The sequence below is a fragment of a genome, unplaced genomic scaffold, assembly GCF_019419815.1.
Source record: "Pyrus x bretschneideri cultivar Hongxiangsu unplaced genomic scaffold, Pyrus_bretschneideri_v1 Contig15, whole genome shotgun sequence".
In the NCBI taxonomy this organism is placed as follows: Eukaryota; Viridiplantae; Streptophyta; class Magnoliopsida; order Rosales; family Rosaceae; genus Pyrus; species Pyrus x bretschneideri.
In genome coordinates this window covers 4732951-4756608 of record NW_025999446.1, presented here as the reverse complement: position 1 = coordinate 4756608, position 23658 = coordinate 4732951, and the positions used below count along the sequence as shown (strand labels likewise).

The 23658-nt window shown below is 37.3% G+C and overlaps 1 protein-coding gene across 3 annotated transcripts; it reads right to left on the bottom strand.

Moving 5' to 3' along the window:
- Window positions 1-18305: 18305 nt before the first annotated feature.
- LOC103942628 (pentatricopeptide repeat-containing protein At5g11310, mitochondrial) lies at window positions 18306-21936 on the bottom strand. 3 transcript variants are annotated; one of them, XM_009352815.3, is made up of 3 exons: window positions 21228-21936; window positions 19009-20837; window positions 18306-18861 (listed from the first exon to the last, which is right to left on the bottom strand). In XM_009352815.3, exons 1-2 carry the CDS (start codon window positions 21823-21825, stop codon window positions 19609-19611), a joined length of 1827 nt encoding a protein of 608 aa, XP_009351090.2. In that variant the 5' UTR covers window positions 21826-21936; the 3' UTR covers window positions 18306-18861; window positions 19009-19608. The 3 variants fall into 3 exon arrangements, with proteins under 3 accessions (XP_009351090.2, XP_009351093.2, XP_009351092.2); XM_009352818.3 differs by having other exon boundaries at window positions 18306-18796; XM_009352817.3 differs by having other exon boundaries at window positions 18306-18778.
- Window positions 21937-23658: the final 1722 nt, after the last annotated feature.

Here is a 23658-nt window from a genome sequence, read left to right as displayed (position 1 = left end):
AGTCAAAGAGCTCGGGGAGGAATCGAACCTCGTAGTTTTGGATGTGATTCGAGTTCGTGATCCACAAAGAGTCTGCCATGGTCACTCAGACCATCTGCAACATGCTTAATTCTACAGGTATTAAGGTTTCAAATTGATTTCAGTAGAGTAGCAATTTGGGGATTAAGGTTTAAAATTAATTTGTGTAGATGACCAATTTGAGGATTAGGATTTGAAATTAGGTGATTCTGTATCTGGAAATTCTTCTGCTTCTACAGCTGAGATTTTGGGTATTAGAATTAAAAACCCAGAAATTCAAAATGTTGAAGTCCCATATCTGCCCAGCGAAAGGGACAAGGAGAAAGGGTTGGGTAGTTGGCCCCCCTAGGAGTCGTCGGACTCGAGAAACATGGCAGGAGGTTAGGGGAGGCGAGGTAGAAGAGGTCGAGGTTGGAAGGCTCGAAAAGAGAGAGAGGTGTAGGTGGGACCCACACTAAGGGGTGCTTGCTTGGTGAAGATGATGGATAGAAGGGTGGAGGGGATGGACGGACGGGAAAGAAGAGATGGGTAAGGGGATGGGGGTGAGATGTGGGGTTACGAGGAAGGATTTCTAGGTTTGGGTTTTTCTAGTTTTTTTATTTTTTTTAATAGGGTTAATATTATAATATGTTTAATGTATAAAAAAATTATTTTTTTGCCACGTAGCAGCCACATCAGCACGAATGTGGCAGCCACGTTAGCATTTAATAGACCAATTGATGGAAAATCTAACGGAGGTATTATTTTGAAATAAAATAGTACGTGAGGTATGAAAGTGAAATGTTTTTAAAAAGTTGTATAAGGTTGTAATATACCTAAAACTTGAGGGGGTATTATGTAATTTACCATATATGGGGAGAAGGTCAGCCATGGTGTAGGGTTTTACCCTACACATGGCAACATCCTATTGGCCAATGTTTATGAAGAGAATATTCTCAAGATATTAAATAGAAAATAATATCTTGAGATAAAGAAATAAATATCCCTAATTGATTTAAATATGAATTGCTTACTTGAATAAATTAATCCTTATATTTAATACTTTGACTTTTCCTTGCCAAGGGCATGTGAGTTGTGGGCAGTTGTATTCAGTTGCATGGACCTTTACGGGTATTGAGCTACGCATAGGAGTATTTAAAGAGCTAGCCTACCCATTTAATGAGAGCAATCTAATCTTTCTTGAGCAAAATCCACACGTTGCCTCTAGAATTTTTGAGATTATTTTAAGCGCCACAGTTTGAGCTGCTTGAATGTATGTAGCAAGCTTGAGCTTTTGGGGTTTAGTTTTTTAGTTTTCAAATTTTTAGTTTTTAAAATTTTTAATTTTTTAAATTAATTTTTTTTTTAATGTCCACGTGGGGCTAAATAAGGTTCTAAAAGGCGATAGGCACTAGTCGGGCGATGTGTTAGGGTCTAAGGCCTAGATGGCTAAACGGGGCCCAGGCGGGGCCTAGCTGGATTTAAATAAATTAATTATATATTGTGTAAATAAGTGGCCATTTATACCAAAAAAACACATAATTGTATTGTTATACATCAATTACCAAATAAACTAACATATAAATTATAAAGTACTAGAACATAATGAAAATATGGGAAAGAAGTATATATTGAGTGTTCATCCAAGTATCTAACAAGTGTCTTACATTTTATTGACAAAATAAAATACAAAATGAAAGTTAACGATTTTCTGTCTAAATGAGAATAGTGACCTAGGCGGGTTTGGCAGACTAGGCGGACGCCTAAGCAGGTCTAGGTGCACTTTCTTAATTTTCACACACCTAGGGACTAATTGAGGTGGTGGTCAATCGCCTGGGCAACACTAGACAGAGATTTTTACAATAGCGTGACGTCCAGTCAATATCTACATTAGCGCCACATCATCGGTTAATAGAAAAGTTAACAATCAAACTCACAGAAGTACAAAATTATTCAAAAATTATAACTTCAGGTACTAAACCGGGATGAAAAAAAACTTGATGTATAAAATGTTGAAAACGAAATTTCAAGGTAGTACACTAAAATTAACCATTTTTAAATATCTCTTTAAATACAAGTTGGTTAATTTAATGACAATTTAAAAAGTAAAATTTGTTACTACACAATTTTGTTTACCAACAGACTCTATAGATTTTAATGTTGTATTATGTACTATCTAATATGAAACAAGCCATTCACCTTTTTTTAATTAATTGATGTAGATAGTGAGACAAAAACACATTAAAAAAGAATGTTTAAAGACTTGGTTAGAAATTCTCCAAACCTAAAGAGCGTAGTGCAACTCCTACAGGTGAAAAATAAGTTTACCAACTCTCTTGAAGCAAGAAAATTATTTAGTTAAAAAATAAATTTAGCAACATATCATAGGGAGAGAAATACCTGGTATTCATGTCGTGTTTCTCGTGTTCATGTTGTTTTCGTGACATACCTGATACCTTAACAGGTCGTGTTGTATAACACTCGTTAAAATAAACGGATAATATAACATAACCTAAAATTGACCCGTTAATATTATGAGATAATATAACTCGACCCATTAAAGAAAATATATTTTAAACCAATAAGTAATCAAATGAAAAACATAATACTAAATTAGTATGTACATACCACATTGTCATTTATACATTACTTCAAAATATAGTAACACATTTGTCTTTCAAGTATTACATAGTTCAAAATAATAGCCTAAATGAAAAATCATTAGTAAATTACTTTAAAATATCATATGTTCAAGGATATGGAAAATGAAGGGAGATTTTTTTTAAAAGGTTGTGGAACCTTATCAGATATCAGTCTTATCAGAAATAATCATATTATCTATTCTAAAGTTGAGGAGGGATTTGACTGTAACTTAGTTACAGTCAAACTTTTGCCACTCAATTTCATGTTATTACCACAAAGCCATCTAGATTGGAAGGTAATTATTAAAACATAGGATCGTAAATTTGTCCGTAGGGTTTGGGTGCCTCTTATGCATGTGTTGGGCCAACTATCAAATAGGGTTTGCATACGGTGGTATCAACAGCTGTGTGGGATTTGGTGAGGGGATAAGTTATGACAAAGAACCTTCGGCTTGCAAACAAGGAGGGAGAGAGAGAGAGCTTGCGGGTTGCAAAATCACGATGATAGAAGAAGAAGCTTAGAAGTCTGATACACCACTTCAAAGGAACCCTAAAATCTAGAGAAGGAGAAGAAGCTCAGAAATCGAAGCATTCAAATCATGAGCCGAGGAAGATAAGACAGATACTGTGGAGTTAAAAATAATCAAGAAAAATATGGAGGTGACACATGGATTTTTGGGTGAAAAAGACAAGATTACCCTCGAGGCACACCAAGATTTCTACGGGAAAACAATGGGCAATCATCTCTCAATCAAGTCAAAAGTGCCCAAATTAGGTATCTATTCAAAAACTATTTCATCCATCATCATTAAATCTTCTCCACAAGGTAACCCCCAAATCATTCCTTTCTAATTATATTAATTAGCTAATTAATTGATTTATTACCTAATTAATTTATTAATTAACTAACAAATCATGAATCTCACCCAAAAAAACCATCCAAGTGGCCAATCCTCCTCCTCCCAAAGAGGCCGGCCACACCCCTATATAAACACCCTCATGTTCTCCAAAACCTAAGTTCTACACTCTTGCTAAATTCTCTAAATTCTCCAAACACTTTTCCCTAAAATTCTAACTTTGGCATCGGAGGTTCTTCTGCCAAAGCGCCCCCATTCATCATGGGAGCGTGACGCTCTTGGCCTTGACCTAAGGTGTTAATTCTTTTGTAAGTGCAAGTTTGTCCAAAAAGGAGAAAGCGGAAATTTGCATCCACAAATTGGTGCTTTCATGGAGAGCTTGATTCACAAGATCAAAGAAGACTCTCACATTCAAAGATTCTCTTTCCTCATTCGTTCGTAAATTTTTCATATTTTCTTATTCCTAGAATTTTTTAATTCTTTGAATAGAGGTGAGGAAAAAAATTCAATGACGAGAAATTCAAAAACCACGATGAACAAAAACTTCCTACGTTCAAAGATCCAAATCAAATGATGGAGGACGAGACGTAGCTCTACCACGATGATCCATGAGGCTCAAAGCGATGACAAAAGGATTAACTTTGCCACCACCATGGCAGCCACAGAGACCACCATGGAAATGGAAAGTGGGCCAACTCTATAGTAGCAAGAAGCAAGGTAACCACAAGTCTAGGCCCACGCCACTTTGCAATGGCAAGCCAGGCGCTAGAAGCAGCCCAAGCCGTTGCTCGAGCAGCGCAGCCCTAAACCTTGTCTACTTGGCGCACGAACCAATTTGAAACCCATACTGCAAGGCAGCCGAGCCATGCCAATCACGAGCAGGCCTAAGCCACTACCCCAATAGCACAGACCCAAGCCTCATCCAGTTGGCGCACAGTCCAATCTACAGCCCACACTGCAAGGCAGCCGAGCCAACCCAACGCGAGCCGGCCCAAGCCAACTCAGCAGCATAATCCCAAGCAGCCTAGCGCTCACGGACCTAAGGCCAGTGCTCACTCACATCACACGCGGGGCTATCCACGCCAGCTGCCCAACCCGCATTGGCGATCTAACCCGCTCTCACGGTCCAATCTGAGGCCCAACCTACTTTGGTGGCCCACCAAGCAATCCTAATTGGTCCAAGACGAGTTTAACCATCCCACCTTTAGATTTCTAGACCGACGATTGAATTAGGGGTATTTTCACCATATTTCTACACAGATTTGACATCCCAACTCAAATCTTGTGCCCGGAGTCCATTACACTTCCATTACTCAAGGAAATGTATTTCGTCCAAGCTCTTCCAACCAGAATGGCAAACAACACTTGTCTCAACAAGTAATAGAGTTGACAAGCACCCTAGCACAACAGATAACCTTGGTGAATTAGCTCTTGCAATGCATCGAGATGCAACGCCCCCAGAAGAGGTGTCCCAAAGTAGGGCAAGAGCAAACGATGAACCTCTCTAGCAGCGTCCTGACAAACAACGACTTGACTAGTCACGAACCGAGCATTCTGAAGGAGTACACTCCCGACTAGGCCCCCGAGATAGCGTATACTTTTGTCTTAGCGCAGGGAGGATAATGCACTTTCAGTTAGGCCCAGGGACGAACACAGTTGCGGCCACACTTCGATAATCAACATAAGTAACCTTTGAAGCGAAACTCATTCATGGCAAGGCCTGCAACGTACACCATCCACCTCACATCGGAGTAGACAGTACAGGGGATGAAGAGAAACAGTCACTCAATCCGGCTTAAGTTCAACCAGCAACTTGCAAGTTACCCACTCGCTTGCTATGAACATACCACATGTACCACATCTGCAATATAGACGAGTTGAACACATGGAAGAGCAGCCTAGACCAGCAGGTCACGACCGGGGGCGGCCAAGAGTTTTGCCACCCCCAACAAAGGCAAATTCAATAAGAAGTGGGACAGCTCTCGACCGAGCGATTACGCGATTTCCAGCACAATGAAATTACTGACAAGGCGTTCCGATGAGACATGACCAACATAAGCAGTCATCTTTCAATGACAAGATCAAGCAGACAAGACAATCCTACATAGATTGTCGAATACAAAGGTTACTTCTGTTCCGACAAAGGTAGCAGCTCAGCTTAATGGTGCGCCGGGGGCAAATAAGTACTAGAATCACGGACTTAGTGGTCCAATTCCTCCTTCTGCGCACAACCTAGCCCAAGTCAGCCCCAACTCTGCTTTCATAGATGTGCCTACTTGCTCCACAGATCCCGGCAGCCATTGATCTATCATCATAGCTCATAACTGTGCCAATCTTGCTTCACGACTCCCAGTCGTGCCGATCTTGCCATGTGGCTCGCACTAACCAAGCCTCAAAAGGGCACACGATGAAACACCTAATGATGGCGCAATAATTCTAGGAATAGCTCACTACGCTTACACCTTTACATGTGTTCCACAAGCAGTTCGCCAAACAAGACCCCCCAGGCTGAAGATTATTTCAGTTGTCCAGCAATCCAGCTTTCCTCAGATGCACTCATAATAACGACTTTCATCCTCTTTAGTGCGAGGTAAGCCAATCCCCCATCACCCATCTGGTTAAGCTCTCCAGTGCGAGAGGATAAACTAATTGCTCTCCAGGGCAAGAAGGTAATCCAATTCCCCAACACCCATATGGGAAAGCTCTCAAGTGCGAGAGGGTAAATCAATTCCCCGACACCTATATGGGTTTGCTCTCCGGTGCAAAAGGTTAAACTAATTGATCTCCAGTGCGAGAGGGTAAACCAATTCCCCGACACTCATATGGGTCTGTGATAGGAACATATTTATGCGACTTTGTTATCTTATTTCTTTGCATTTAATTAGTTAATTTCCATTTATTATGGTAATTTAAGTTATTGTAGGTCCAGTTGGTAATTTAAGGTAACAATAAATAGCCAAATGGAGCAATTTGGAGCAGTTTTGGACTTGGATTGGATAGCATATGGGCTAGATGTTTTTGGTGTTTAAATGGTGTTAGATAAGTGCTAAAATCTGGAGAAAATAAAGTTGAGGCTTGGATGGCAAGGAATTACACAAGAAAGAGGAATCCTAGTTGGAGAGGAACATTATCTTATCCTATCCTATCTTATCTTATTATATCTTATCTTATCTTATCTTATCTTATTCAATCTTATCTTATTTTATCTCCAGCTGCAAGGAGGAATCCTAATCACATTCCAACACTCTCTACCTGATTTTTAGAGTCCTAAAATAATTTAAAATGTCGAAACCTTTTCCCACTTGGACTCAGCCGTCTCCCCTATATATATGAAATTCCTGTAGTGATTTAGAAAGTGTCGCGCCTACAATTCATCCATTGAAGTTGTTGGAAATTTCAGAGTTCTTTCTACCTTTATTTTAAGTTTCAATGTTTATTTTAGACTGCTTTTCAGTTATGATGAACATGTGTAACTAAGTTTCTTTTTAGCTAGAGATGAATTTGAAGCCATGATCATATGTTTTATATAAATTGATTACATCCAGTTATTGTTTCATAAAACATGAATGCGATTTACTTATCTGCTTTATAGAGAACTTATTCTTGTATGTTTATTAAGGGTGCACACTTAGTTTACATGCAAGGATTTGATGCTAGAATATAAGGGAATTTCACCTAATCGTTATGAACTTATATTTGCAAGTAGTAAAAGTCACTAGTCATGATTGAGTTAAGTAAATTATGGGCAGGAGTATCATATTTTTGGTAGTTACAAATGTCTTGTCAATGCTTATGATTTTCACAGAACTTAATGATCTTTTAGATGCATCTCTATCAAGCTTTTCATAGTTAGGGAACTTGAGAAGAATAATTTGGTTGTGTCGCTGAGTCCAATTCAATGAACTTAGGAAAATCTGAGAGTTAATTAGTGATGTTCACAATTAATTTGAGGCATTGTCATTCATGGTTTATAGAAAGAATAACTCGAAATCGATTTGTATGCATATGATTCATGTGTGGAGAAGAATCCTTTAGCTATCCTTTCATCCATATTTCATTCACAACTTAATTTATTTACTGCCAATTAATTTTGTTTTAGTTAAATTCGTCCAAAATCTCTCCCCCTCATTGTTATGTTGTTAACTTAACTTAGTTTTTAGTTTTATAAGTTTAATTTGTATTGATTAGCATCCCTTCTAATCCCCAGAATAGAACGATCCCTACTTACTCGTACTACGATTGCATAATATATAGGGTTTAATGTGTGTGTTAGTTTCTACCACATCAATCTACTCTCCAGTGCTAAAGGTTAAACTAATTGCTCTCCAGTGCAAGAGGGTAAACTAATTGCTCTCCATTGTGAGAGGGTAAACCAATTCCTCGACACCCATATGGGTAAGCTCTCTAATGCGAAAGGGTAGACTAATTGTTTTCCAGTGCAAGAAGGTAAACTAATTGCTCTTCAGTACGAAAGGGTAAACTAATTCCCTAACACTCATCTGGGTAAGCTCTTCAGTGCAAAAGGCCACATTGTTCAAAAGATCGAATGGTTAAAGATCAACTAGGCATCAAATGGTCAAGGGGCAACAGCCACTTTGTACTCAACTGTTCGTTTATCCGACACTTCATCTTTAACAGCTCTAATCTTGGCAGTTCCATCCTTGACTACTCCATCTACAACAACTGAGAAATCAAACTCAAGAAGTTTCCTCATTTTTGGCAAGCAACCTAGACGAGGCAGCCCAAACCGTGGCCCATGCCACGCCACTTCCTCGGCCCATATCGAGCTAATCTTTGGCTTCAGTCAAGCCGAGCAGCACAAGTAACGGCCCCTGCCACACCACCTCATTGGCTCATGCCAAGCCTACTCCTGGCCTCTGCCAGCCGATGTGCCGTACCCTCAAGGCACACCGGGATTTCTACGCGCAAGCAGTGGGCAATCATCCCTCAATCAAGTCAAAAGTACCCAAAATAGGTATTTATTCAAAACCTATTTCATCCATCCTCATCAAATCTTCTCCACAAGGTAACCCCCAAATCATTCATTTCTAATTATATTAATTAGCTAACAAATCATGACTCTCACCCAAAAAACCATCCAAGTGGTCAATCCTCCTCCTCCCAAAGGGGCCGACAACACCTCTATATAAATACCCTCATTTTCTCCAAAACCATCCAAGTGGTCGGTCCTCCTCCCCCTCCCTCCCCCCCCCCCCCCCCAAATTATTCATCATGGGCTTGTAAGGCTCTTGGCCTTGACCTAATTTGTTAATTGTTTTGTAGGTGCAATTTTGTCCAAGAAGGAGAAGGCGGAAATTTGCATCCATAGATATGATTGTCAGATCACAAGTTTCTCACCCGAAGATTGCTTCTTCCAATTTGGTATGTGATAATCTCCAATCCCTTCTGTGTGATTTCTTCAATTTGAAACTCGGATGGTTCCTCAGGGAGGGAAGATTTGTGGGTTTTTAGTTTTTAAGGTTTCATGTTTTGGAAATTTTCTTTCTTTTTTGGAGTGGGTTTTTTTCGGAAATTCAAATTCTTGCATGCACAAATCCATGTAAAATCCTTCAATTTCGTTTTGTTTTACCTTTTGAGGTATGATTTTATAGAAATTAACGGTTGGAATTAACTTTGGTAATCTTGATTTTGGTTTGGTTCAGCTAAGATTTAGATGAGTCCACCTGCTATGGTGAAGATGGAAGATGCTAAATTTTGCTTGATGGAGGTAAATTTTGCTCAATTTTACTTATTTGTTGTTGTGAATTTAATACAAATGTAGTTGCCCTATTTGGCTTTGGGGTTTGGATTTGGGGAATTACCATTAATAGGAATCATTCAAGAAAGATGCATAACTCATACACACATTTTTCTTTTCATAGTCCTCTTCTGTCCTATCTTATTTAGATTTTTCATATAATAGACAAAAGAGAAGGATTTTCCTTTTGTATTCTACTGAACTATAACAAACAGGTTAATTGCTATTAGATACCCTCGCGACCCTTTTTTGGATTTAGATTTTTAAAGTAAAGGTTTTTTGACATAGAATACATCTTAACCATGCTTTCAACTGTATGTATGATTAAATATAGATTTTTTTTCCTTTTCAAACCGTCTTTGTCAATTGTGTAGGGATTGTTTGAATTGCTTGGTTATCTTGGGTGTTTGCTTCATTTGAAAAGTTAAATCAAATTGAAAATAATAAATTATTTTTGACAAGTTGGTGCTTTCTTACGTCCCATTATATCTATTTGTTCTCTCCTAATCTCTAAAAAAAGGTCCTTAATTTTATTTATTGTATCATAAAGGGAAAATGGAAAGGGAAAATGAGATGGTATTGAAGAAGACCTTGCAAAGCATCTGCCTACTTGATTCAAATACCACAACCTCAATTATTGTTTAGGTGAGGTGTTGTCTTTATATGAAAATCTTTTTGTCTGAGATTTCTTAGGCTTTGTGTCAGCAGCTTGAGATGATTGTAAAACAGTACATGGAGCCTTGATGTCTTTTGCTTTACTCACATATTTCTATTCCTTCTAATCTCACCCACCCTGCATCCCCCCTATCCTTGTCCATATTCTTCTTAGTGAGTCAATGATTAATTTTCATGGGCTGTGCAAAATTTTTTAATGAAAATTTTGATGGATGAAATTGGTCTATGTAAAAAAAGAGAGCTTTTAGGTCTGATTTGTTGAGAATCTGTATAAAAAGGAACTTGATTTGAGACAGAGAAGAGAAGATGGAGCATATGGATGTGTGCTTAATATTTTCCGTGAGTAACACTCTCTTTACATTTCATAAACATCATTCAATAAATTTGAGTAAGGGTTTTGTTCAATTCAATTTCATTAGTTTGATTCTAATTCAGTGAATAAATTTTCTTTCATGGTTAATTCAATTTGTTTCATTGACCTTTTGAGGTTACAAGTAATGTTTTCAAATAGATCTTGAAGCCATGAACACATAGGCGATAACCATTTGCGAGTTCAAATTATAACGGTATAGTTACGGACATTTGAAGTCGTTTCACTAAACTATAGATTTAATGGAATATAAACTCCCACCTGATGGGAAAGAGGCCATTCAGGCTAAAGGGAAGGAACCAATTAGTTAAATGGGGGAAGACCAATCAAAATTTAGGGGAGAGTGAGCAACCAATTAGAAATGAGGAAGAAGAGAAAAAAAAAAAGAAAAAAAGAAAAAAAAAGAAAGAAAGTTTTTCTTCCCGACGACCCGTGCACCAGCACACCCCACCCAACCAATTCTAGCGATTTTCATCATTTTTTCCGTCGAACCATCACCATCCAACATCTACAACCTCTTCCACAACCTCCCCTCTACTATCTCCACCCAAATTTGGGGATTTTTAAGCCCAAAACTATGTAAAACCGTACGGGTCACCCGTAGGGTTTCGACTGCAATTCTGTCATTCCAGGGAGTTCCACCACCCTTAATCAACTCCCCTTGGACCCAGGAACAAGACCCAACTAGTTGTAGAGGCGTCAAAGCACCAAGGAAGGAAAATTAAAGCTCACATATTCTAGGGTTTCTGACGAGTTTAAGTGCATTTGGAGCCTTTTCCGGCCAAATTGGACTTGGCCAAATGTATCAAGTTTGCTCTACTCATTAAGATCTTCATTTATATAAATTTTGAGAAATTTTAGAAATAGTTAAATTTTCCGATGACTTGGGACAGCCAGCCACCGCGTGGCAACAGAGCGTGGGCTGAGACCCCCCGTACCATCCTAGGCTAATTTTTCCATATTTGACATTTGTTTAGTGAAATTCCGATGTTGTAATATAGTTTCTTAGTTGACCACCTAGTTGGCTGCTACGGCGTTATTATATGAATTGATGATCCGACCATTGGATCAGCACTAAACTTAAGTATATAATAGTACATAATATTTAGGGATAGTAGGAACTAACAGACCAAGAATCCGACGTACGGATCTTCCTAAAATGGATTTTTAAGTTTGTAAAACTAATTGTTGACTGCCACTTGAATTTGAGATTGGCGAAGATCCGACCGTCAGATCGCGACGAGATTTTAGTACGTTATTCTAGGAGCATAATGTGACCCTAGGAAGTTACGAGTCAGAAATATTGTGCGCAGATCTTTCGAATTAAATTAATAGGATGTGGACCCCACCTTTGACTAAAAGTTGACCTTTGGTTAATAGGTCTTGAACCATTTGAATTACTAAACTTAATATTACTAAAGACTCAGTGAGGCTTTGTGGACTTGTCTCGGTGAGTGACTTTAATATATGTGATATGGTTATTACCTTGTTTTTCTTATATTAGTATCCTTTGTTGATAGGACTTGGTTTTATAAAAGCGTTTTCTGTAAAAATGTGATTTTTATAATTGGCCATTGATCTATTTTTATTAAATGTGATTTGATTCATGGATGGGAAATATTTGTGGAAAAAAGTGATTTGAATAGCCTATTGAACAGTTTGTTAAACTGAGGGCTAGTAGGGGACCATTACCTTAGTGTCATGGGGATAGGTGACACCGAGTCTACACCATGTAGCAATGGTATATGGATAGTCCTGCTTGGTTAATCTGTGATAGGGGATCATAGTATTTATGGATCGCGCTTGGTTAATCCACAATGGGCAATCCTTATGGTCATTTATACTTAAGGAATGATCATGCTTGGTTAATCCGCGATAGGTGATGACTGTCTAACAGTTTTGTAGGTGTGACTCTACTTGGTTAATCCACGATGGAGGGGGGTCACTACTTACTTGGTTATCTTGACCTTGCTTGGTTAATCCGTGATGGAGGGTCACTAGTGGTCCTGCTTGATTAATCCGTGATAGGGGACCATATTATTTATGGATCGTGCTTGGTTAATCCGCAATGGGCAATCCTTATGGCCATACATACGTAAGGGTCGTCATGCTTGGTTAATCCGCAATAAGTGATCACTGCCTAACAGATGCGTAGGAGTGACTCTACTTGGTTAATCTACGATGGGGGATCACTGCCTACTTGGTTACTGCAGGGGTGGTTCTTCTAGTTTAATCTGCGATAGGGGGCCACTTCCTGTTTGGTTACTTATGTAGGCTTCAGCCGAACTGCGTCATTCTAGCCCTAGATTTTAGTATATTTATGAATGATAGTTTTTGAAGACCTTTGTGGTTTGAAAAGGAAAAGCCATTGGACGTCTAGGTGACTCCTTCGGAGTTTTTAGAGACTTGACTATGTTTTCATAATTACGAACTTATTTGAGGTTTAAAAACTATGATCGATGGTCTTTCTTTTTATTGATTATCACATACTTGCATTATAGTCACTCACCCGAGCACTTATCCAAGTTCTGATTTGCCCAGTGCACCATTTCCATGATGTAGGCACTGATTTTATATGCAATAGGTCTGGGTAGATTACCAAAAACTGCTTGTTATTTTGGTTCCGTTGAGTCATTCGAAACCCGATGTGGTTGGATTCTGTTGAGTGGTTCGGAATCCCTACTCTCACTCACTCCCATAAAGTTAGTCTGGTCCTAGATTCGAGTGAATAGAAATTGTTCATAGTAGACATAGTGTTTATAAATTGGATTTACCATGTTATTACTTGGAATCCATGCAGGGAATTATATTGAATTCCTTTATTAATTTCGTGAATTGATATGTGATCTTTGATGATTGATTAACGTAGTTAAATGTTAATATCGTGCATATGTGTTTCATGGGACTGATTAATTGGAATGATTGTAGAATGACGTTGGATATGATTGTTATTATTATGATAGATTCGTTGACCAATATAACTAGAGAATAACATTGTGTTTCGTTGATTGTTCTTTGAGATGTTGCATACTAAGAATTGTGGTATTATGTGAAACATTGTGATTAATATGATGGATGAGTTGGAAAGCATAGGTGTGGGTTTGCATACCTGCGTGCATGATAAGGTGATAATTGTTGTTTGGCGTGTGGTTGATGTGTAGGGTGGTACTCTATGATTTCTGCTAGAAGTGTTTTACGGAAAGATTAGAGTTTGACGAATGACTAACTACGAATGGCTTGATCCCTGTTTAGGGTATGTAGGTAGTCTAACGAAGAGATTAGATTCAGCCATAAAGTAAACGAAAAATTACTATGTGATTCAATTCTCGAGTTGTGCTTTGCCATATTCCGTAGGTGGGGTAAGTTAGAGGTACGAGTATTTGGTGATGTCACGTGTTGATCCTGAATGTATGTCAGGATCGGGGCGTGACAGAACATCTTCTAAAAACCGCAAATCTAGTGCACATTCAAAGAAAATCTTAATCCTAGAAAAGGTTGGATTTCTTGATGAGTTTTTTGGCCAATTTCACGTTGGTCATTTTTTGGTTTGAATATTATGTCTTTAGAATTGTAAATTTTCCAAATGGGTTTTTTGTGCAAATTTTGTTTTAGTGATTTGGGGGGTTTTGCTTCTAGGAGGAGATCAACTTTCTGGTGATGATGATATGCAACAGCATAGATGGTATGATGATGCATCTGCATTTGATAATAAATGCGAGGAAATTGACTGGTAATTAACAATATTACCATTTAGATGTCTTCAGTTGTTCTTATTGAAAGTATTTAGTTGAATTCTACTATTTACAGCGAACCATGTAAACAATGATTTGTAATTTTGAAAGGAGAGATTTAGTGGCATAACTATGTTTTTAGTTCGATTCAATGGTGCAAACTGTTAATTTCCTTTGTAGTTACTTTTATGTCAAGATATTGCATTCTTCTTTCAATCCCACAGCATCGTGCAGGTATTCATTGCTAGTAAATCCTATAGCTATTAGTGTAGTATCTTATTTTAATAGTTTTTTAATTAATGTAGAAATGTGAAAAATAGACAAACGCTCGTAATAACAAGCTTTACAACTTTTGGGAAAAGTTCAACTTCGAAATTCACCACTATAGTCTCATAAACCATAGATTTAAAATTAACTGTAGATTGACCTTTACGTTTACGCTCCATTATTTTCAATGAATTTTGTTTTTTTGAATTTTCTTTATTTAAAAGATAATTTTTTAGCGGATGCTAAAAGATGAATGGTTCGGATAATTGGTATTACATTTAGATTTTTACGGTTAGTGAAACTATTCTTCGAAGTTTATAAAGTCTCTAGAAACTATATAACATTGACTCATATTTTAGTTAACTGTAAACATGGGAACATGATATCAACAATCTGAACTGTTATATTTCTACATCCGCTAAAAGATCATATTTTCATAAAAGAAGATTTGAAAAACGAAATCTGGTGAGAAGAATAGAGATTAAACGACAATCGATGGTTAAATATAAATCTAAGGTTTGTGGATTATGGTGTCAGATTTCAAGGTTAAGCCCTTTACGGAAGTTGTAAAGCTTGTTATTATGTGTGATTGTATATTATTTTTCAATTTTTTTTTTATATTTTTCATATTTATACATTAATTATTATTAGTTTTTATTAGTTTTGCACTCAAACAAAAAAACTATTCATGAGGGTTTGGAGGGTTTTAAAGATCAACAATGTGACCATTGTCTAAGCGCAGACGATGCAATCACGAGTTTTATATATTCTTTCTCATTTTTTCAACTTGTACATTAATTATTATAACTTTTTATTTATTTTGAATTCCCTCTAAAAACAATATTCATGAGGGTTTGTAGGGTTTTATAAATTCGAATGACGATGTAACCATCGTCAAAGCGTTAGAGATGCGATCACGAGTGTTTACATATTTTTTTTCATATTTTTCACACTTTTAAATGTATTATTATGAAAAATTTGACAGGCTTTTGCATTTTTAACGTGCTTGGAAATTTTTAATCACACTTAGGTGTGAGATTAAGTACTATAGCTATTTATGTAGTAACTAGTAAGATTTTTTTTCAGTAGTTTAAAATTATCAAATTAACTTTTTTCTCAACGGGTTATCCATGTGTAAACTCATCAATAACGGGTTTTTAATGAATGACCATATAATGATCCGATTAGTTATTGTGTTGACCTGAAACTCGTTATTTTTGTGTCGTGTTAACACGTTGTGTAAGAAATTATCAAGTCTGACGAAAGAAGCAATGGAGAGCTAAGATGGATAGGTGCGGAGAGAGGCTGTGTTTCTGTGTGTATGCACTAACGTGGCTCACTCCCACTCGAGCTTTTTCACGAAGCATCCTTTTGTTTTTCATAAATTTATGTTCTTACATTTAACAACATATCTTCTTCAACAAAAAAAAAAAAAAAAAACAAAAAAAAAAACCCATATACTCTTTGATGTTTTATAACTTTGAAAGTTCAATTCATGGTTGTTATGGCATGTGTTTGTCTTCTTGTACTAAAGTTTAAATTTTCCCTTTGTAAATTAGCGTAGTTTTATTTTTGTCGAAAATTAGAGTATTTTAAGAGTAATTACATATTATCTACCATTTAGATTTAAAAGTTATATCAATATAGGTATATGAGTTGCCCTTAAGGTAACATAAATATGTATTTGGGATTTGTTTGGTTTGTTATCAATTTTTTGTTTCTACGCATTGGAAGAAGAAAAATTGATGAAAACTAGGTTTTAGCTCTTGGATAAAAATGTGAACCTATAAATCCTAAAATGGTTTGATATGCATATAATCCTTTCTCCTCCCCTTCTTTCCTCTCCTCTCCTCTCACATTTTTTATTTTGTTTCTCTATATAAAAAAAATAAAAATTAATGTAAAATATTGACGTGACTTATTCGTGACCCTTCAAATAAGAAGAGAGAGAAAGAGAGAAAAAAGAAAGAGAATACTACTTCATAATTCACACCATTTTGTGCATTGTATCACTCATGAAATGAAATCAAATGGTAAAACCACTAAGATATGTGATGCTACAAAAGAAGACAAGATTATTCATTAAAAAAGTAAAACACATAGGTTTAGACCCCAAGGGCACCTAGGTGTTAAATTTCTATAAATAATAAAATATATGAATATGCACACAATAGAACAAAATTAGAGAAACCTCAATTGAGTCGAGACCAGTGTTTGACTGCCTTTTAGACGATTTCCGCCTCTACACTGGTGCGTGTCCACATGTACCAAATAAATGAACAATCAATTTATTAGGTACGTACGAATGACTAAATGATATCTAAGGGCTCGTTTGAGAAATACTTTTAAAATGATTGAAAAAAAATATTTTTGGAATCAATAATTAGTAAAAATGCAAGTAAATCATAAAAAAATAATTTCGCCAAAAGTGCTAATAATACCGATTATAAAATGTGTAACATAAAAAATGGGATGTGATATCCACACACCCCATTTTACTTCTCACACACTTTTTGAATTTTCTGCTGTCGGATTGAATAAATTGAAGAAGATCAACGGACAGAAATTATCAAAAGGTGTGCGAGAAGTAAAATAAGGTGTGTAAATAGCACACCCATAAAAAATTACAACTAAATGGATAAAGAGATTCGCATTGATATGCAGCTAAGTAGCGTTCATTAAAAAACAATGCATGTCTCAATCATATTAGGAAGTATAATGTGTATTTTACAAAAAGACATCAAAACTCACCTTTTCTGCACTAAACTATATTTGAGTTTAATATAACTATTATTTTTTGGGTGAACCTGATGTCATTATTCAATCAAAACACAAAAAGATGAGGGGAAGGAGGGGGGAGAGAGAGACAGAGAGAGAGAAGGGAATTGGTTTGGTCTAAAACGTGGTGGAAAAAAGCAAAACACGACGAGTGGAGTGGGGGAAGAATATCTCAATTATTTTGTTGACTGTAGGCCCATCAAACCGAAAAGCCCGATGCCGTCGTTTTCCGACTTAGGGCACCGTGCCGAACCCTCCACCCCAACTCCATCACTCAAAAGATCCATCTTTCAAATTATCTCCATAAAATTTTACAATACTCCGATATGTGAAATGCATTAACGTATTAAACGATTAGATTATGATTAAATTTTAACTGACTCAATCGAGTTGTTCAAACATCGTAGAATTCCACATGCATTTAGTAGTTTAACTCTCTCTCTCTCAGTCGTTTGTGATGGCAATGGCAAAGTTTCGCTCGTTGGCTTCGATGCTGCTATGCATACAACAGAGAGTCAAGAAGAAATACAATCATGTCTCGAAAATAAGGGCACGGAGCTGTTATTGTCACACTAAAATAGTCGTTGCATCATACGTTTATCTTTATTGTTATTAGGAAAAGAGGTACTAGTCAGTGTTTTGTCATTGGAAGCACTCATTTAGTATGTTGGGGTTGGCTGAAAACAAATCGCTTGACAATCCAAATCAGATCAGATCTCTTGAGACTTGTCTGTAAATTGGTCCTCAGACATACATTATCCAATCCAATTGTTCATACAGGGTCTCTTCAAGTATGATTGACTAGCACGATCAAAATAAGTGCAAAAACCACTCTGAGATTCATCCAACTTGACCCCAACTTCCACAGGGATGATACATTATCTAACATGTAACACAAATTGTACAATCCTCTTGAGATTATCTACATGCCAAAAATTTTCACTGTTAGATTTTTAATCAAAGTCTAATGACAGATCTAACGACAAAAACTCCCTCTTATACGTCGTAGCATACTAAATTTTTTGCAAGGAAAGTGATTTTCACATACCATTTCAGCTTATTACACTGTTTAATCTTGGCCGTTGATTTAATTTGATTTATTCACCCGATGGGCATTAATAAAGAAGTGTGAGTAGCTAAAAAGGATGTATCAAAATCACTTTCCTGTTCACAATACTAAAACTTGCGTTCCACCATGTTTTCGAATAACATATGTATTCACTATAAAAATTTCATAATCAAAATCATTCAACTTCTTAATCTTCACTTAAAGATCGTCCATACAGAAAATTATTCGAATTGAAAATCACCTAGTCATCCAAATTTCTTTGGGATGAAGAGAGCAACTTACATGGCACGAGACACCGTGGTGGTGATATATTCGGGGATAAGACTTCATCTAGCATCTAGTATACACTGTACAATCCTCTAAACACCAAACTTATCAAATGATGAAAATGCCTTGTCCATAACAAAAGAAATTGTAAAGAAAAGCTGCCAGTAAAATACAACACTCCCACAAAAACATAGAACGGCAGGTAGCTACGTTTTTAGGGTTCTTCAGCTTCTTCAATTTCCACTTACAAATACGAGAAAAAAACTTCAATTTGTCTTCAATTCAACCCATACCCCGTTAATGTGTGTTCTTTGAAGCCCTTCGACAAACTCTAAATGCAAAAATCCAATGCACATGCAAACAAGGCCTGGTTCAAAGAAAAAGTCTAAGAAATATATCAGTTGTACTATTATATGTCACACCCTATCCTTCAAGTTACGTTATTAGCCACTGCAAGTTAAAAATAACATGTTTACCAATGTGTTAAAAATATTATATTCTTAATTTAGGTTTAGCATAATCCAACTAAAGCAGTTTGACTTGAATACACCGAAAATAATATATTCTTGATTAAAACGTCAACAGTTGGACATTTACCTGCATACAGTGTGTGTTTCAGTGGTTGACTGCCGCATATTTACCAGAAACACTGACCTCACCATCCTTTTGGGGTATGCCGGAACCCAAAAGACTCCAAAATCCAGCTTCCACTAACTTTAACAAAAGAAGCATTGTTGGTTGCCCCCTCGCCACTAGTCCACTTCGCATCTTAGATACATCTGGAAATTTTATCCCACCAAAGCTTGAACACACATTCAACTTATGTTTCGGTCTCTCTTTTACTTGCACCCGTACAATTTAGCTTGTACGTGTAGTGAACCTGTATTCAAACCACTTGACTTCATAACAGAAGCCCATTAGGATTCAGAACTCACATCTAAATTGCAAGAAGTTTAACATTACTAATAATCTCAATTCATGAAAGGAATCCTCCAAAAGTAGTTGCCCCACAGGTTTTCCCATATAAATATCAAAGTTTTACCAATCGGCACATGAATAAAGATTGTTTTGTTACTTCTGCCTGAAATAACTCTCAACTGCCTTTCTACTGCACCTGCAGTTAACTCACCTTTCTCGCGAAGAATGCCAACAGAATCCAAAACTTAATGTCTAGTACCAAAGAAAAGAAAGTCAAGATCACTGGATGTTAGCTTTTCTCTTAATATCCTCTATCAACTGGTTCGCTCTCGATACAAGATTTTCAGGCGATCTTCTAAACTTGACAAGTTCTCTTGGATCTGAACAAGTTTTTAACAAATCAGACATTGCTTCGGCCTTCTGAACTATAGACTTTCTCCTTGCGCGAGATGCATCTGCATCTCTGACATATGTATCCGGCAAGTTTGTTGAATGGGGAACAGAAGACATCATTTTGCACAGCTTCCGAGCCATTTGATTCATTCCTTGTTTCCTCAACACATCATCCATTCTTTGGAAAGTAATATACTGAGGAACTAAACCCCTCCGTATCATGTCCTCAAACTCTTCAAAAGCCTCTTTGAGTTTATGCATATTGCAAAGCAAATGAATCAACATGGTGCTCGTAGCTAAATCCATATCCAATCCCCTAGATCTCATTTCCTTGCTAACTTGAATTGCCAAATCCAATCTCTCCTCCTCGCACAACATCTTCAACAAAAGTTGGAAAGTAAGCCGATCTGGGGTATATCCAGATTCAATCATTTTGGTATAAAGGTTCATTCCCTCCTCAATTTTCCCATGCTTTGAAAAGTACCTAAAGAAGTAGTTATAGGTTGTTGGAGTAGGGGCAGTACCCCGACTTATCATCACCTTAAGGATCTTACTAGCCCCTACAAGGTCTCCAGCCTTGCAATAGCCCTTTACCAGAGAATTGTATGTTGAAATAGTGGGGCCTGATTCCAGGACCAAAAAGCGCTCCATCATCCCCAGCGCCTCTTTTAACCTCCCAGCTTCCCCCAACGCATCAATTATTGGATTATACACAATAGCATTGGGCTCAACTCCTTCCCTCCTCATCTCGCTCACCAACTCAATTGCAATTTCAGCACGACGCATCCGGCAGTATCCTTCCACAAGTGTACCATACGTTACAACACTAGGTTTCACATTCTCCCTCCTCATTTCCACCCAAAGCCGCTCTGCCTGTTTCAGCTTCCTTGATCGGAACCATCCATTCAGCAGTATATTATAAACACGAACTGATGGAATCCAATTCGGATGCAACTTCCTTTTCCTATCAAAGTATTCTGAAGCCACCCTAACGAGGCCTTCCTTAGAAAGGGAATCCAACAATACTTCAAACAAACTCATTTCTGCTTCAGAGTTGAGAAATGAGTCTAAATTACTCGCAAACTCAAAAGTCCGAATTGCAGATTCGGGCATGCCTGCATAAATGTACCACCACAGAGAAAAAGATGATGGATTTAAAATCAAATGAACTTATCCCGATATCAATGCCATAAACACAAAATATGATTTTAAATTACGCATGCCTGCATCAATGCCGTAAACACAAATATGATTCAGTAACTTCAGGCTACCCCACTTAACCAGCAGGTGCAAGTTCATATTTTTAATCTGTTTCACATAGTGCGGGGCCAAAATTACGCTGAGATTACCAACACGTAAAATCGAAAATTGAACTAAATCTTTACCAAGTACAATCCATTTCAAAATCCACATGTCCAATTGAACGAGTAAATTCAATAACTAAACTCAAAATTTAAATTACATAATTCAATTAAGTACAATTATAAAATCACATAGCAATGTACCTGCGCGGGTATACCGTCTAATCATGATCACAAACGTATCAGCCGAAACCAAACCGGGCTCCTCATCTCCTCCGACCCGATTGAGAATCAGAGACCAGGCGGAGTCGAACTCCCTCGACTTTGCCAGCACATTGATCATGGACCCGAAGAGGTTCGCGGAGGATCGAAACCCGGGCTGCTTCTCCGCCCAAAGAAACAGAGTGTGCAGCAATTTGGGCGACGAATCGAAGTGGTTGAACACAGCTTGTACCAGACCCGGATCCGGCTCGATTCCGGTCCGGTCCAATGCGCTCTGGAGCGATGAACCGGGGGAAATGGTTGGGTCGGTGAGCAAGTTAGCGATGATGGAGAAGTCCATCGGTGAAAAACTGGGGCCGGAGCTAGGGTTAGGGTTTGTGTTTGGAGCGGGGTTTGCGTGCGGGAGGGAGCAGGGTACGTCGGGTGGTGCGGGCCACTTGATGATGGGATTGCCGCGTACGGAGAGCCATGATTGGTTGGAGAAGAATCGCCGCGAGCGAGATAGAAGATGGAGGTTAGGGTTTGGTTTGAAGAGGAAGAGGGTGAGAGAGAAAAATTGGCGGGGATTGTAAGATGGCATAACAACCAGTGAACTCTGGTAACTGAGAGACTGAGCTCCAGATTCAGTTCAGTTTAGCCTGTTTAGGGTCCTATAAGAACTACTTTCTAAGATGGAAGTGTTATTAGAATTTTAAAAATCTCATTTATACTCTCCATGTAAGTGTATTTTGTTTTTTAATATAGAAAGTTTGGAGTGTAAAATGAGATTTTTGGAGTGGTAATAACAATTCCATTCTGAAAATATTCAAATGTTTTATAACTGTATACTCAAATTATGTATTTTTTATATTTTATTTTTAGTTTTAAATATATTTTGTTCATTATTTTTAGAGTGATTTTGTATAAAATCAATAAAAATTATAGGGTGAATTACACAAAACTACCTCAATTATTAATCTCACGACACTTTCATACCTCATCTTTTTAAAATGACAATGTCATACCTCATGTTACGAATTTGGTCTAATGTTATACCTTCTGTTAGTTTGGCCATAAATTTATCAGTGAAGTGCTGACGTGGCTTGCTCTATAACCACATTCTATTAAATTTAAAAAAAAAAACTAAAAAAAAATCATTTAATATTTTTTAAATATTAAAATAATAAAAAAAAGTTAAAAAAAATAAAACAAAACAAAACCTCAATTCGTCTCTCATCCCCCCTTCTTTCTCTCTCTTCTCCTCCATCTTCATCTTCTTCCCTCCAACCCAGAAAAGAAAAAGAAAAAAATGACCAATTTGTCTTCCCCCCTCCCCACCTCCTCGTCTCCCCCACTTGAGCCCAACCTGCAACCTAAAAAAAAAAAAAAAAAAAAAAAAACAAAAAACCATCTTCATCTTCCTTGACCCCCCCTTCCCTGCAACCCACCCATTTCTTCCCCCTCCAGTCTTCCCTAAACCCTCCACACCCACTACCTGCAACCCAAAAAACGAAAAAAACAAAAAAAATAGGAAAAAAAAAAATAACCCCAGAAAAAAACTCAGATCTCGTCTACCCTGACAAAAGCTGATTCCACCGGTGGAGAACCTGGGGGTAGAGAAAATGGGGGGAATGGGTGTGGATTTAAGGAGTGGGGTGTGTAGAGGAGGGAAGAGGGTGGGTGCAGGGAGAAGACGAATTAGGAAGAAGAGGAAGATGGGGGAGAAGAGCAAAGAGGATGAGGGGAAGAGGAAGGGGTCGGGGAAGTTTGGGGCTTTTTTTTTTTTTTTTTTTTTCTGGGTTACAGGTAGGGGGAAGAAGATGAAGATAGGGGAGAAAAGAGAGAGATAGGGAGGGGAGGGTGGAAGGGATGTGAGAGAGAGAGATTTAAAATAAGAAAATTATTTTTTTAATTTTTAATTATTAAACATATATTTAATAATTTTTAATCCAGTTGGATTAGTGAGTGGATCCGCATGTAGACACGCCGGCACTTAACAGAAAAAATTGACAGATGTATAACATTGGCACAAATTCGTAAGATAAGGTATGACATTATCATTTAAAAAAGATTAGGTATGAAAGTGTCGTGAGACCAATAGTTAAGGTAGTTTTGTGTAATTTAGCCAAAATTATAATATTAACAATACATCAATAATATTTATATTAGTTATAAATAGTTTAGTCATATATTAAGATAAACAAAAAGGATGGTATTCCTCTTTACTTGTAAGTGAGAGGTCTTAGGTTCGATTTTCGCCAAAGACGACTTTGAACCACATTATTGCTAGCTCATTGTGAAGCTAAGCCTACCCCATCTCTCTTAGTGTAGATAATATCGGTTGTTCAAAAAAAACAAAAAAAAAGATGTTGCCATACCATTTTACACCTCTCACAGATAATATTGTTTGCTCAAAAAAAGAAAACAAAAAGAT

What these genes read in the sequence shown, in the direction of transcription:
- LOC103942628 (XM_009352815.3), bottom strand. Translation starts at nt 21,825, where the DNA reads ATGCCATCTTACAATCCCCGCCAATTTTTCTCTCTCACCCTCTTCCTC. An exon ending in TAGACGGTATACCCGCGCAG is followed by an intron (nt 20,838 to 21,227) that starts GTACATTGCTAT and finishes ACATTTATGCAG; the next exon opens with GCATGCCCGAATCTGCAATT.